Below are 16,203 nucleotides of genomic sequence, written 5' to 3'. Positions count from 1 at the left end.
CCCTAGTGGTAGAGTGGTTAAGAGCTTGGCTGCCAACCAAAAGGTCGATAGTTCAAATCCACCAGCCGCTCCTTAGAAACCCTATGGGCAGTTCTACTCTGTCCTATAGGGTCACTAGGAGTCGGAATCAACTCCACAGCAGCCGGTTATGGGTTAAAGTTGTAACAGAAAAAAAAAAAAAAGGTTGTCCAGTTAATATAAAGGGAAACCATCATCATAATGGAAGTTGAGGAAACAGTTTCTGTCCTAAGGAAAGGGAGTACTTTACATATGTCAATCCATCTCATCCCTACAAACAGCCCAGTGATGTAGATATTAAATACCCATTGTACAAATGTTGAACTAAGGCTCAGAGATGCTCAGTGGCTTGCCCAGGGCCACACAGCTTGTTAATGATGGACGGAGCCAAAATTCAAACCGGGTCTGATCCCCAAATCTGTGTGCCGTTTGTGCAGTCTGTTTTCCCAAAACTCCAGTCTCCATCTGAGAGCAGGTGCCAGTGCTCAACGGGAGAGAGGGATGAGCTGATGGGCCAAACGGCATGGCAGAACCTCTGTTTCTTATTTTTCAAAATGGGTTTGGGGCAGGGAGGATTCTTCCTTATGATTATCAAGGTAAATTTAGATCAGATTTTTAACACAGCCAATTGATCTCAAATCATTTCCTCTTCTCAATAGGTAAGTCATAACCTTAGTTTGAAAAGCAACTGTAGCAAAACAGGAAGCAGGATGGTCAGAGATAGATGTGGGCAGCTTACATTTCAGAGATAGACCTATTTTAATGTTGGAATGTTTAATCACTTACATGTTTATGTATCAAATTTTAAGCAGTGGAAGGAAGGAAAGAAGGAGATAGAGGGGAAAATTCTTATCTTCAGGGTCTGTGCCAGGATCAGTGTGTAGCCAACTCACTCTCCTGGGCCTTCCTGGCTCCCCTAAAACCCTCCTGGGTAGGAAGTAATGATCACATCAGCTCCCTAGGGTCCTTTCAGATAGCCAGTTGTTGAGAGAAGATTCCATTGCAATCACTGAACACAGTGTTCAGGATATTTTTAAACTAGTCTTCAGCAGTGCTGGCTGAGAAAAAGTGCAACTGATTGGAACACTTTCATTCCCCTGGTATTTTAGTGGGATTCAGCTTCCCAAATTTGGGACATAATTTCTGAGGTTCATATATTGGGTTGAGAAAATACTGATCAATTGTTCTGATTTTTCTTCCTTTCGCCATGCCCCAATTAGCATCCTCCATTTCCCATCAACACCACTGACTAATTATCTCTTGTGATGTCATTATTGCTGCAGTGGAAGGTCCCATTAACACCTTCTGAGGGATTTATATAAAAATGACTGTGAACCAGGCTTGGACATGAATGAATCAATCTATAAATGGGGAAAATCCTGCTGGCTCTGAGCAGGCTATGGCATTCTCCACAGCCCCCTGATGAACTGGATTAGTTTGTAGCCCTCCTTCATACCTACCTTGCCAGTCACCTTGTTGAGGCAGCGTCCTCAGACACTCCTCCCCAATCCCAGTGCCCTGTTACACCTCACATGGGTCACGCTGCTGTTGTTCCATTTTTGCCCTGATTACCCTCTGCTGAAATCCTCTGGGCTCTCCACTGGCCACTCTGTGAAGAGAGGAACTGTGAATTTTCCCCTTTGTGTCCACGGGACACAACATGGAATAATCCCAATGTAGTCCATATCAGCTACACTATGCTTACTGTGTATTGGACATTGTTCCAAGGGCTTTACCTGTATCCAATCCTTTAATCTTCAAAACTGTGAGATAAAATGTATTATTATTACCATTAGGTAGGTAGGGAAACTGAGGCACAGAGCAGTTCAGTTACTTGTCCAAGGTCACACATCAAAGATGTGGAGGTGCTAAGATTCAAACCCAGGCAGCCTGGTTCCAGAACCCGATTTCTTAGTTTGTTGTATTCCACTGAGTTGCAGTTTTAGACATGTGGTCTTTCTTTCAAATACCTGGTTAATCTCTGTTTGCAGCTGGTCAGAAAAATGAAGCCAAAGGAATGGCAAACATCAGGGTCATAGCTTAATTCCATAGCCTAATCCCTTCTGTGGCACAGCGCCAACCAGCCCTCCTGTGGCTCCTCTTTTCACTCAGAGTCAAGGCCAAACTCTTTAACAAACCTTTACACTCTGTCTTCTTCGACAGACAATGACTGGCATAGCACAGGTGACTTAACTGACATTTGGTGAATGAATGCACTAAAAGATACACGTGAATGAGGACACAGAATTTAGCAATTGCTACCTTTCTAAACCACATCCCAGCCAACCTGATCATGAACTAAAAATGGAACCCTGTCAATAGTCTCATAGATATGCTTCTTAAACATCAAAATTAAAAAATTCGAAACATTGGACTTTTTCTGGATCCTCATATACGCTAAATGATGACAAATTTTTATATTGAGTTGGGTGATTTTGTGTTTTCAGGTTAGAAACAAGACTTGTGAGGCCTGTGAAATAGCCTGTGAAGTCTCTTTGACCAGTCTACTCGATGCTGAACAACATTTTTAAGGTTTTTAGAGCCAGCCTTTGTGTAAAAGGTGAAGAAAGAAGAGTCAAAAACCCCTTCAGTGTTCAGGCTAGTAGGCATCAGAAAAGATCATCATTATCTTTTTGCATTTTTAAGATAATGATGAATTCTGGAATTGCCTCTAAACACTGTTTTATGAAACGTTTTGAGCCTAGTTTGGATCATGTAATTGAGTGTCTTAGGCTGGGTTCTCTAGAGAAGCAAAACCAGCGAAACGTGTATATAGAGAAATAGAGAGAGATTTTTTTTTTTTTTATTTTTTTTTCATTTTTTTTTTTTTATTGTACTTCAGGTGAAGGCTTACAGAACAAATAGTTTCTCATGAAACAGTAGTACACATATTGTTTTATAACATTGGTTAACAACCCCACAACATGTCAACCCTCTCCCTTCTCGACCTTTTGAGAGATTTAATTCAAGGAAATGCATCAAGCAATTGTGGAGGTTGGCAAGTCCCCAGATCCATGAGTCAGGTTTCAGGATGGAGGATTCTCCTGACTCATGTGGTTTGAGAGGCTGATGAACCCAAAAACGGCAGGTCAGATGGCAGCTGCTGGCTCCGGTGCCAAGAACTAGAGGTCAGATGATGATCCTCCAGTGCGGGATCTAAAGCAAGAGTGAATCTTGCTGGAACATCCATTTATATACTGGAGACAGGCCACACCCTCAAGGAAACTCCCTTTCCAACTAATTGGCTGCTCATAGCAAATTTCATCATGGAAGTGATTACATTATATCAGATCTTATCATGGAGGTGATTGCATTATATTACATTATGGAAGAGCAATGTCTGGCAAACCACTGAGAAATCATAGCTTCGCCAGGTTGACACATAACATTAACCATCATACTGAGTTTATGTTGAAATCATTTAGTGAGCAACTCCCATGGGACAGGTACTGCATTAAGCTCTGGGTAGGGGCGGGAGCTTAAGGGCTGGCAATGCAGGAAGCTTCAAAGGTGAGTACTAGGATAGGGCCCCACTTTCAGGAAGTATCTCATTCACCGGGGGAAAGAGATTCAGAAGAGGGCACTAGTATAGTAAGTTATTGTTGGCTGCCTTTGAGTCAGCCCCAACTCATGATAACCCTATGCACAATGGAATTGGTCTGTTGTCATCTATAGGGTTTTCCTTGGCTAATTTTTGGAAGTATGTCACCAGTCTTCACTGAAACCTGTTCAGCATCTCAGAAGCACACAAGCCTCCACTGACAGATGGGTGGTGGCTGTGCTTGAGTTGCATTGGTGGGGAATCAAACTTGGGTCTCCTGCATGGAAGGCAAGAATTCTACCACTGAACCACCACTGCCCCCAGTAGAATCAGAGGGGCCTGCAAAGTATTTCAGAGCATCAGGAAGGAAGTGATTGATTTGAGCTATGGATCAAGCCTCTTAGAGAGAGGGTGGTCTTTGAGGTGGGTTTGTGGGAGAGGAGGAGAGGTTTCTGCAAATGAAGGTGTAAGGTGGGAAAGAAAGGGGCATCCCCTTATCTTCTATGAATTTCAGTCTATGTGGGAAACAGACACAAATCAACAGATGACAGGCAGAGAAAGGCTTTTCCCTGGTTGAGATCCTCCCAATATCCTGGATCACCCTCCACATTGGAGTGTGGGATGGATAAATCAATGTGTAAGCATGAGTATTCTGATTCACACTTTCTCTTCAGTCCTCAAACCTCCTCCAGTCTCTACTCCTCTAGCTGATGACCCCGCCTCATACTTCACTGTGAAAACTGAAGCCATCTGCCCATCGCTTTAATGAAATGAGTGTCCCTGCTCATCTCGTGGCCAGGTCTTCCCCTGAGTCTGCAACGATATCTTCCTCTTCATCCCCTGCTCTACTGGGTCCTTCCCATCAACATACAAGCAGGCTCAACTACCTGATATTAAAAAAAAAAAAAAAATCCCTCCCTTTTCTTCACATACCTTCAGCCACATCCAAACCACTCTACCACCCTTCCCAGCAAGACATCTCTCACCTCTCTGTTCCCCAGTTTCCTTATCTGTAAGAGAGTTAATGTTAATAATCATCTCATATGGTTGTTGAAAAATTAAATCAGCCTATCCATGTAGAGAACTTAGAAAGGGCCTGGTTTGTGATAAGGTCTCACTACATGTTAGTGATTATTAATCTTCAACAAGTTGCCTGCACTCATGGTCCCCACTTCCTCACTGTATCATCCTTCACTCCCCTCCGGTCTGTCCTCCCTTCCTAACATGTCGCCGAAATTGCTTTTGTCAAGGTCATCAGTGAATTACATGAAGCTAAATCAGATTAATGCTTGCCTGTCCACTCCCTGCTGGACCTTTCACATCATTCAGCAATGGAAACTGCCCCTCCTTTCTGAAACGCTTTCCTCTCTTGGAGTCTGTGATTCCATTTTCTCATCTCACTAGAAGTTTTTTCTCAGTTGCCTTTGCGGCCTTCTCTTCTTCCACCAGATAGCCAAATACTGAAGACTACCGGTACTCACTGTTTGATGTTATTGTGGTAAAATAAATATATCATAAAATATGCCATTTCAACCATTTGTAAGTGTACATTTCAGTGGCATTAATTACATTCACAGTGTTGTACAACCAACACCACTATTTCCAAAACGTTTTCATCATCTCAAACAGAAAGTCGGCACCTATTAGGCAACAAAGTCCCCATCCCCCTGCTTACAGCCCTTGGTAACCACTGATCGGCTTTCTGTTTCTATGAATTTGCCTTCTTGATATTTCATAGATGTGGGAGCATACAATATTTGTCTTTTTATGTTAAGCTTATTTTACTTAGTATATTATTTTCAAGGTCCATCTATGTTGTAACATGTATCAAAACTTCATTCATTTTTATGGCTGAATAATATCCCATTGTATGTACATACAACATCCACCTATTGTTTATCCATTCATCTGTTGGTAGACATTTGGGTTATTTCTACCTTTGGCTGTACGAATAATGCTGCTATGAACATTGATGTCCAAGTATCTGTTAGTGGCTCTGTTTTTAGTTCTTTTGAGTATATACCTAGGAGTAGAATTGCTACGTCATATGGTAATTCTATGTGTTTAACTCTTTGAGGAACAGCTAAACCGTTATCCAAGTGGCTGTACCATTTTACGTTCCCACCAGGAACTGATGAAGGTTCCATTTCTTCACATCTTCACCAACATTTGTTATTTTCCTTTCTTTAAATAATAGCCACCCAAGCAAGTCTAAAGTGGTTTCTCACTGTGGTTTTCATTTGCATTTCCCTAATGGTTTCGTGCTCACCCACTAACTGAAAGTTTGGTAGTTCGAACCCACCTAGCGGCTCTTCAGGAGAGCAGACCTGTAGATCTACTCCCATAAAGATTATAGCCTATAAAACCCAATGGGGGCAACTCTACTCTGTCACATGGTGTCATTATGAGTCAAAATTGATTCGATGGCACCCAACAATAATAACAACAATAGCTAATGACTTTGTGCATCTTTTCATGTGCTTATTGGTCATTTGTATATCTTCTTTGGAAAAATGTCCATTCAAGTCCTTTGCCCAGTTTATAAATTGAATTGTCTTTTTGTTGTTGAGTTGTGGGGATTCTTTATATTTTCTGGATATTAAACCCTTATCAGATACATTATTTGCAAGCATTTTCTCTCATTCTGTAGTTTGTCTTTTTAGTTTATTGATAATGTTATTTGATGCACAGAAGTTTTTAATTTTGATGAAATCCAGGTTCTCTTTTTTTCTTTTTTTGCTCATGCTTTTTGTGTCATATCTAAGAGTCCGTTGCCCAATCCAAAGTCATGGAAATTTATGCCTGTGTCCTCTTCTAACTCCTCTAAGAGTGTTATGGTTTTAGCTCTTATATTTAGGATATTGATCTATTTTGAGTTAATTTTTGTATATGGTGTGAGGTGTATGTTATATAGGGGTCCAACTTCATTCTTCGGCATGTAGAAATCCAGTTGTTACAGCACCATTTGTTGAAGAGACTATTTTGTCCTCTTGGATGAACTTGCCACCCTTGTCAAAAATCAGTTGGCCATAGATGTATGAATTTATTTCTAGACTCTCAATTCTATTCTTTTTGTATATATATCTGTCCTTTTGCCAGTATCACACTGTTTTGATTACTACAGCTTTGTAGTAAGTTTTGAAATCAAGAAGCGTGAGTCCTCTTACTTTTGTCTTTTTCAAGATTATTTTCATTATCTGGGGCCCCTTGCAATGCCATAGGAATTTAAGATCAGCTTTTATATTTCTGGGGAAAAAAAAGGGCTGTTGCAATTTTGATGGCATCTTAGGCTGGATACTCTAGAGAAGCAAAACCAGTAAAGCATATAAATATATATATATAGAGAGAGAGATTTATACCAAGGAAGTGGCTTATGAGATTGTAGGGGCTGAAATGTCCCAAATTCGTGTATCAGCATAAAGGCTTCACCTGCTTCACATACCTGCAGGGGCTGGAAAACCCAAGATCAGCAGGTCTGAGAGCAGGGCTCTTGTTCACAGGCTGTGAAGATCGAAGAATTACAAGATTGGCAGATACACTGCTAGCTCACGTCCCAAAAAAGAAGTCAGACAAACAGGAGACAACTGCAGGATCCAGAACAGACAGAAGCTAGAACATCCACTTATATTTGGATGCAGGCCACATGCACAAGGAAACACCCTTTCAACTGATTGGCTACTCACAGCAGATATCATCATGGGAGTGATCACCTTTGAGCACTGAGAATCATGGCCCAGCCAAGCTGACACACAACCATCACAGATGGGATTGCACTGAATCCATAGATCATTTCGGATAGTATAAACCTCTTAATATAAAGTCTTCCAGTCCATGAACTGTAGATGCCTTTCCATTTACTGAGGTCTTTAATTTCTTTCATCAGTGTTTTGTAGCTTTCAGTGTAAAAGTCTTCACCTCCTTGGCTAAATCCATTCCCAGGTATTTTATTCTTTTAGATGATATTTCAAATGGAATTGTTTTTGTACATTTTTTTTCACGTTGTTCGTTGTTGGTGTATACAAACACAGCAGGTTTTGTGTGTTGATCTTTTACCCTGCAGCTTTGCTGAACTTGTTTATTAACTCTAGTAGCTTTCTTATGAATTCTGTTTATAATATCATGCTATCTGTGAAAAGAGATAGTTTTGCTTCTTTCCTTCCAATTTGGATGCCTTTTATTTCTTTTTCTTGTCTAATTGCCCTGGCTAGAACTTTCAGTACAGTGTTGAATAGCAGTGATGGAAGTGGGTGTCCTTTACTTGTTTCTGATTTTAGGGGGAAGGCTTTCAGTCTTTCGCCATTGAGAAAGATGTTACCTGTGAGTTTTTCATAAATGCCTTTGTCATGTTGAGGAAATTCTCTTTTATTTCTGGTTTTATGAGTGTTTTTTATTATGGGAGGATGTTGGATTTTGTCAAATGCATTTTCTACATGAATTAAGATGACCATTTTTTTTCCTTTTTTCTACTAATATGATGTATTGCATTGATAATCTTTATGTTGAATCACCCTTTCATTCCTGAGATAAATCCCAGTTGGTCAGGTATACGTTATCTTTAACATGCTATTGGATCCAGTTTCCTAGTATTTTGTTAAGAATTTTTGCATATACACATAGAAGAGTTATTGGTCTGTAATTTTCTTTCTTGTGATATCTTTATCTGGATTTGGTATCAGGGTAATACTGGCCTCATAGAATGTTAGTAAGTGTTTCTTCCTCTTCCATTTATTGGAAGAGTTTGAAAAGGATTGGTATTGTTAAAATAAGTGGTAGAATTCTGCAGTGAAGCCATCCAGTCTTGGTCTTTCCTTCCCTGGGAGGTTTTTGTTAACGAATTCAGTCTCTTTACTTGTCATAAATGTGTTGAGATTTTCTATTCCTTCTTGATTCAGTGTGTGTAATTTTTGTGTTTCTAATAATTTGTCCATTTCTTCTAGATTATTTTATCTTTTTTATTTCTGTAAGGTTGGTAGTAATCTCCCCACTTTTATTTCCAATTTTAGTTGTTTGAGTTGTCTCTCTTCTTCTCTCTTGTCTCTTTCTCTCTTTTCCAGTCTAGTTTATGATTTGTGTTCACTAGTGTTTTGACAGAGATTTCCTTCAACTCCAGGAGTAAAACAAAAACAATTAAACAAAAAATCTCCCAGTCTTTGCAGACCGTCTCTGTGCTGAGGCACTCCTTTACTACTTACCCAGGCTTATACTGATCCCAGAGATTGACCTGATGTGAAAGTTTAGGGATTTCTTGGTTTTTTTCTGAGCATGCATCTTGCCCTGGATATGGTGTGACTTTCCAAATTCCCTGATATACACTAGTGCTTTTGAATGTCCTAATTTCCCAAAGAAGCTTTCTCCCCCGGGCTTTTCCTCCTAGGCCTTTGGGGACCTATTTTATGTCTCAAACATACTCTTTTATAATGTTTTCAGGCACTTCCCACTTTCTACCCTGAGTGAATTTCAAGATAGACAAAACAGATACAAGGGCCTTGCATCAGTCCTTCAAGTAGCCCCCAAACAGGTTAGAACAGATAAACACAATAATTTCCAAACAATACCTGCTCTGCTCCCTCCAGAACCAGGAACCAGGACCCCGCAGTGGTTTTGTGGGCTGCTATTTCCAACACTGCTACTGAGCCAGGGAAGGGATGGGGCAAGAGCAAGTAAAAGAAACACACACACACACACACACACACACACACACACAAAGCTTTATTATCAATTTTAAGTTGTCCTTTTCTTGATTCAGCATTCACTTGGTTGCTGTAAACCTTTGACTGTTTTCCAGAGTAATGTCAAAATTGGCTCCCATAGTTTCTGCTTATTTTTCAGTGTTTCTGTTGGGTAATAAAAGCTTGGAGCTGCGTATTCTACCACCTTGTTGATGTCACTTCATGGTACTTATTTTTATTTACTGTTTTTACCCTGACCCTCAAAATTATCATTTGGTCCTAGCTCTATGCTGACACCTCCACCCTTGCCAGGCCAGACCTCTCTCATGAACTGCAGACGAGCATATCTCCCTGCCTCTTGACATCGCCATCTGGCTGACTCACAATCACCTTGAATCCAGCATATCAAAAGCAGGGCTTTGTGTCACTAATTGTACGCGCAGAAATTGTTGAATTGGTTTATGTTCTGCTGTGTATATTTTCAACAACAACAACAAAATAAAATCAATTATTTTTTTTTAAAACAAGCGGAGCTTTGTCTCCTCCACCCACCTCAAATGGTTGTTCCCCAGTCCTCCCCATCTTCCAACCACTGAAACTCAGAATCACCCTTGAGTCCTCCCTGCCCATCCACACCATCATGCAAGTCTTACCAGTTCCAACTACAAAACATCTCAGATCAGTGCACCCCTCTCCACTTCCATAGCCACGTTATCTCCCACCTGGACAACCTCAAGAACTTCCTAACTGGTCTCCTTGCTTCCACTCTTGCTCCTCCTCAGTGCACTATCCATTCAAATATGGAGTGATCTTTTTAAAACAAAAAGCATATCATGTCTTTCCCCTGCTTCAGTCCTTCAAAACCTCCCAATGTTCTTAAGATACAAAACAATCCCTGCCTCGTAGCCTTAAAGCCAACCATGGCCTGCAGGCCTCCTTGCCAATCTCTTCTCTCACCACTCTTCCCCTACACTCCAGACCGGGGATTCAAACTGGTTCAAACCAGTTCAGTCATGGACGACAAAGTGAAATCAGAACAGACCTGAATTTTTAAAATTTGGGTGAAGTGGAATGATAAGCGGAAAGGGAAAAATTATGAGTCGAATCCCTGGAATGGGAGACTCGAAAGAGACGCAGTGAGCCCTTTCAGGAGCCTGATGCGGGAGATTAGATTATTGCCAGGACTGAGAATGACACACGAAGAGGCACAGATCAGCTGCCATCTTTGAGTGGGGCACCACTGTTTCCAGCTCTTCCAGTCAAGGGATTTGGGTTGCTATGCAACACGTACACTGCCCTTGTTTTCTAAGAGGGAGATTAAGTTTCTAACAGGGCTTCAGCCTGAAATTTTTCCTGTTCCATTTATCATTCCACTTTACCCACATTTTAAAAATTTGGTTCCATTTGGTTTTAGCTTCATCAGCCATAAATGAACCAGGCAGAACCAGTTCGAAGTCCTGTTTTAGACCCTTTGCCCTTCTCTGCATTCCTCTAACAGGCTAGGTATTTGTACTTGCTGCTACCTCTGTGTGGATGCGGTTGCTTGTTTTCCCCATGGATATAGATAGTTTTCTTCTTATTATTAATATCTTGGCTCAGATATCTCCTCCTCAATTAGACCTCCTCTGACCACTCTGTATAAGTGGCTTCACCCAGTTGACTTGTCATTGACATTTGTTTCATTTCTGTCTGTCTCACTAATTTACAGGAACATTATCTTCCCTGAATACTGCTGTGTCCTGAGCAGTCAACTAACATAGTGCTGGACACGGACTAACTCCTCTGTGCATTTTTGTTGAAGAATGAACAAATTGATACCTTGACCTACAAGCTGCAGCATTCATCTCTGTTGACCTCAGCTTTTTTTTTTTTTTTTTTTTTAACCTCAGCTTTTCTGAGTGCCTATTGTAACAACTACTATGTAGAGAATAGAATCATGCAGAATTCAGGGTCAAAAGACTTAGATTTAAATCTGCATTCCAACTTTTATTAGCAAAGTGATATTAAGCAACTTACTTAACCTCTCTCAGGCTCATTTTTATCATTTGTCAAATGAGGGTGAGAATAACAATATATCCCTCATGGAGTTGTTCGGAGAACCGCACAGATAATGTGTGCGACTGTGCTTTATAAATTATAGTATCTGTCTCAGATAGTAGTTATGATTGAAGAAGCCACAGCTTTCAACTTTTGATGATGACAAGATTGTTTAGTCATTTATGAAAACAAGTGAGACTGACCCTCTGATTGGTGTTTGGCCTAAGTCACCTGTATTCTCAATGCCCAGGCAGATAGAAAACTGTCCCCGGGTTTAGAGGAGACGTGAGGTAAAAGCTGTTAGGACTCAGAACAAAATCAGCACATTTATAGAGCCTAGCAAACAGAATTGGAATGAAGCTTGATTTCCTTCTTTCTCCTTAACAGCACATCACCAGTCAGTTTGCCCAAGCTGAATCTGCAGGGAGAGAAAATAATTAGGGTTTCCTGGAAGAAGTGGGTTTTGAAGAGGTACTTCAAGGTGGTTCACTGAGTTGATGCGAAGGTGAGATCTCTAGTCTAGACTGAAGGCACAGATAGTGAGATAGTGACTTAAAAGGGAGGGGGACAGCACTCACTCAGTAGACAGAGCTAAGGGGGTGGGGTGGGGTCACTTCTTAGTCTGCTCAACTTGACCACTCCCTGCTCAATCCCACTTTTACCTTCAGGCACAAGTTTTGCCTCCAAAGCTACAAAGCCCTTTCCCTTCCTCATGGATAGTCTGTAGAGGAGGCCAGTTCAGTGGCAGGGAACCTGTCTTTACATACATCACAAATTCTTAACACTAGATAAGTCAGAGAGAAGGCAGTTAAAAGGCAGTTAACTGAGCTGAGCTGAGGTGCCATGTGATGATGATGGCCAGAATGAGGAGTGGAAGGGGTGGAATTACGAGTGTCTTTAGGACTTTGATGATGAAGTAGATGAGGGAGAGGAAGAGTTAAGAAGGTCCCACAGCTTTCATCCTAAGAGATGTAGACAACATTGATGACATTTACTAAAGGATGGTAATTCCAGGAAGAATTATGTGGAAACATCCTGACAATTTGATTCTAGGTTTGTTGTGTCTGAGAACCCTGCGGAGGGTCCAAGCATTGATGTTCACATCTCACGTGCCTTCGGCCAGTCTCTACCTATCTCCTTTCTGGCCAGGGGTCAAAGTTTCTTTCATTTCTCTTTATTGTCTTTCCCTTCTCCCTTCTATATATGTCCTTCCTCAGTTTTTTGAAAGCTTAGGAATTTTCAGAACCAGAATGGTGGGAATAATATAAAACTAAAAGTCAGGAGACCTTCGTTCACTCTGCACCCCATTGAAAGTACTGACTCCGAATGGGAGCCAAGATGGCAGCTTAGCCAGACACACCTTGCCATACCTCTACAGCGAAGACCCAAGAAACCAAGTGAAACAGATACAGATAGCAATCCTGGAACCCTGAGCATCAAACGAAAGGATAAAGAATTAGATTGAACACTGATTGGAAGAAGAAACTTACCGAAAATAGCGAACAAGGAGAGATAGGGAGCAGAGGTGCCCTGCCAGCTGACCTGGCACAGTGTGGCCATCTTGAGGCAAAGCCAATAGCAGTCCCAGTTGAGGAGCGCAGAAAGTCAACTCCATGGGATTCCAAACAGGAGACAGAGAAACTGCGTTGACATACCCAGAATGAAGCGGGCGTGCAGGAAATGAACTGGACCTAGGGAAGAAGGGTGTAGGAGGGAGGGTGAGATCCAGGGATCCTGGTGTCCATGGATCAGGGAGAGAACCAGGACCCAGAGACAGGGCGACTTGCCAGTGGTGATCCCAGATTGTTGGGATGAGTGATGCACATGGAGTGATAGATCCACAGAGTGTTAGTGGGGGGTCTCCTGCTTGACTGGACCATGGGTGGCCCCCTCTTCTCACACTTGATCCGAGACCCAATTGCTGACTGCCGCCAACAGGAAGTGCTTAGGTACTCTCGCCTGGTGAACTGAGGAGCGTGCTCCCCCTCCCTCACCCTCCTGGGATTAGAGGCATGAATCCCCCATCCCTGCAGCCACCAACTACCAGGGACACAGTCGAGTTCCCCTCCCTGCCCCAACCCCATCTACCATTCCCCTCACCCAGCAGCAGTGGCCTACTGGAACTAATAGAATGATTCAGCAAAAGGGCAACCTACAAGATCAACATACAAAAATCAGTTGGATTCCTCTACACTAACAGAGAACACTGGAAAGGAAATCAGGAAAACAATACCATTTATAATGGCCTCCCAAAAGACAAAATATGTAGGAATAAATCTAACCAGGGACATGAAAAACTTCTAAAGAGAAAACTGCAAAACACTACTGCAGGAGACCAAAAGATACTTACATAAATGGAAAAACATACCATGCTCATGGATAGGAAGGCTTAACATTGTTAAGGTATCAGTACTACTCAAAATGATCTATAAATGTAATCTCAATCCAAATTTCTGCAACATTCTTTAATGAGATGGAAAAACTAATCACCAACTTCATATAGAGAGGAAAGAGGCCCCAGATAAGCAAAGCATTTTATTAAAGAAGAAGAACAAAGTAGGAGGCCTCACACTCCCTGATCTTAGAACCTACTCGACAGCCATGGTAGTCAAAATAGCTTGGTACTTGTATAACGACAGACTCATAGACCAGTGGGACAGAATTGAGAATCCAGAAGTAAATCCATCTACCTATGGACAGCTGATCTTTGACAAAGGGTTGAAGTCCATTAAATGGAGAAGAAAAAGTCTCTTTAACAAATGGTGCTGGCAAAACTGGGTATCCATTTGCAGCAAAATGAAACAAGAGCCGTACCTCACACCATACAGAAAAACAATTCAAAATGGATCAAATACCTAAATGGAAAACCTAGAACTATAAAAGTCATGGAAGAAAAAATAGGGACAATGCTAGAGGCCCTAATATACTGGCATAAATAGAATACCAAACATAACTAAAAATGCACAAACAGCAGAATATAAACTAGATAACTGGGACCTCCTAAAAATTAAACACTTATGCTCATCAAAAAACTTCACCAAAAGAGTAAAAAGAGAACCTACTGACTGGGGAAAAAAAATTTTGTCTATGACATGTTCGACAAGGGTCTAATCTCTAAAATTTATAGAAAACATTAATACCTTAACAACAAAAAGATAAATGATCCAATTAAAAAATGGGCAAAGGCCACAAGCAGACATTTCACCAAAGAAGACATTCAGGTGGATAACAAACACATGAAGAGATGCTCGCGATCGTTAGCCATTAGAGAGATGCAGATCAAAACTACAATGAGATACCATCTCACCCTGGCAATAATGACACTAATCAAAAAAACACAAAACAACAAATGCTGACGAAGTTGTGGGGAGATTGGAACTCTTATACACTGCTGGTGGGAATGTAAAATGGTACAACCACTATGGAAAACTGTATGACACTTCCTTAAAAAGCTAGAAATAGAAATACCATATGAACTAGCAATCCAACTCTTAAGTTTATATCCTAGAGAAATAAGGGCCATGACATGAATAGACACATGCACACTTATGTTCATTGCAGCATTATTCACAATAGCAAAAATGTGGAAACAACCTAAATGCCCATCAACAGATAAATGGATAAGCAAACTGTGGAACATACACACAATGGAATACTATGCAATGATAAAGAATAATGATGAATCAGTGAAACATCTCACAACATGGATGAATCTGGAGGCTCTTATGCTGAGTGAAATAAGTCAATTACAAAAGGACAAATGTTGTGTGAGATCACTGTTATAAAAAGTCAAGAAAATGTTTACACACAGAAAGAAACATTCTTTTTTGGGGATGGGAGAGGGAGGGAAAATTACTAACTAGATAGTAGATAGATATTAACTTTGGTGAAGGGAAAGGCAATACACAACAAGGAGAAGTCAGCACAACACGACCAAGGCAAGAGAAGACACCGAGAGGTACACAAGAATAAAAGATAACTGCGGTAACTACTGGAAACCCTGGTGAGGCAGTGGGTTAAGAGCTATGGCTGCTAACCAAAAGGTCCGCAGTTCAAATCTACCAGGCCCTCTTTGGAAACCCTATGGGGCAGTTCTACTCTGTCCTGTAGGGTCACTATGAGTTGGAATCAACTCAACGGCAACAGATTTGGTTTTTTGTTGTTGTTGTTTTTTTGGTTTTTTTTTTTTTTTTTTTACAGTAAATACTATAACATATACAATCCTGCAAAGTGGGAGAGGACGTATGGCAGTACACCCAAGTGCATATATAGGTTTCACTATGGCTATTTCTACATATATATTTGTCTGTGCTGCATGTATATCCATATATAATAGAGCACACAGGGGTCAAAGTCATGGAAACTTCCTAGACATAACCAAACACATCAAAGGACTGAGTTACCAGGCTTGAAGGCTAAGGACCATAGTCTCAGGGGACACCTAGATCAACTGGCATAACATAGTTTGTAAAGACAGTGTTCTACATCCTACTTTGGTGAGTAGTGTATGGGGTCTTACAAGGTTCTGAGCAGCCATCTAAGATACAACTGTTGGTCTCTTTCTGTCCAGAGCAAAGAAGAATGAAGAAAACAAAAGACTCTAGGACGCAATTAGTCCAAAGGGCTAATGGACCACAAGAACCACAGCCTCCACTGGCCTGAGACCAGAAGAATTAGATGGTGTTCAGTTACCACTACCAACCACTCTGACTGGGATCACAATAGGAGGTCTCGGTTAGAGTGGGAAAAAAATATAGAACAAAACTCAAATTCATAGAAAAAGACCAGACTTACTAGTCTGATAGAGACTGGAGGAACTCCTGAGTCTATGGTGCTTAGACACCCTTCTAACTTGGAACTGAAGCTAATCCCTGAGACAACCTTTCACTCAAATAATATACAGGCCTATAAAATAATAACACCTGTGAGGAAAGTGCT

The 16,203-nt window shown here is 41.0% G+C and overlaps 1 protein-coding gene across 1 annotated transcript in view; it reads left to right on the top strand.

Moving 5' to 3' along the window:
• CLSTN2 (calsyntenin 2) overlaps positions 1-16,203 on the top strand; it is a 428,729-nt gene that overhangs the window by 134,351 nt on the left and 278,175 nt on the right. The window contains exons 4-5 of the mRNA XM_012558038.1: positions 3,448-3,464; positions 7,777-7,806. Coding sequence (XP_012413492.1) covers positions 3,448-3,464; positions 7,777-7,806 — 47 coding nt within the window. The remainder of the gene's footprint in view (positions 1-3,447; positions 3,465-7,776; positions 7,807-16,203) is intronic.

Source organism: Trichechus manatus, unplaced genomic scaffold (genome assembly GCF_000243295.1).
Source record: "Trichechus manatus latirostris isolate Lorelei unplaced genomic scaffold, TriManLat1.0 scaffold00132, whole genome shotgun sequence".
Classification (NCBI taxonomy): domain Eukaryota; kingdom Metazoa; phylum Chordata; class Mammalia; order Sirenia; family Trichechidae; genus Trichechus; species Trichechus manatus.
Note: the sequence above shows the minus strand (reverse complement) of the source record. Positions and strands in the feature narration are given on the sequence as shown.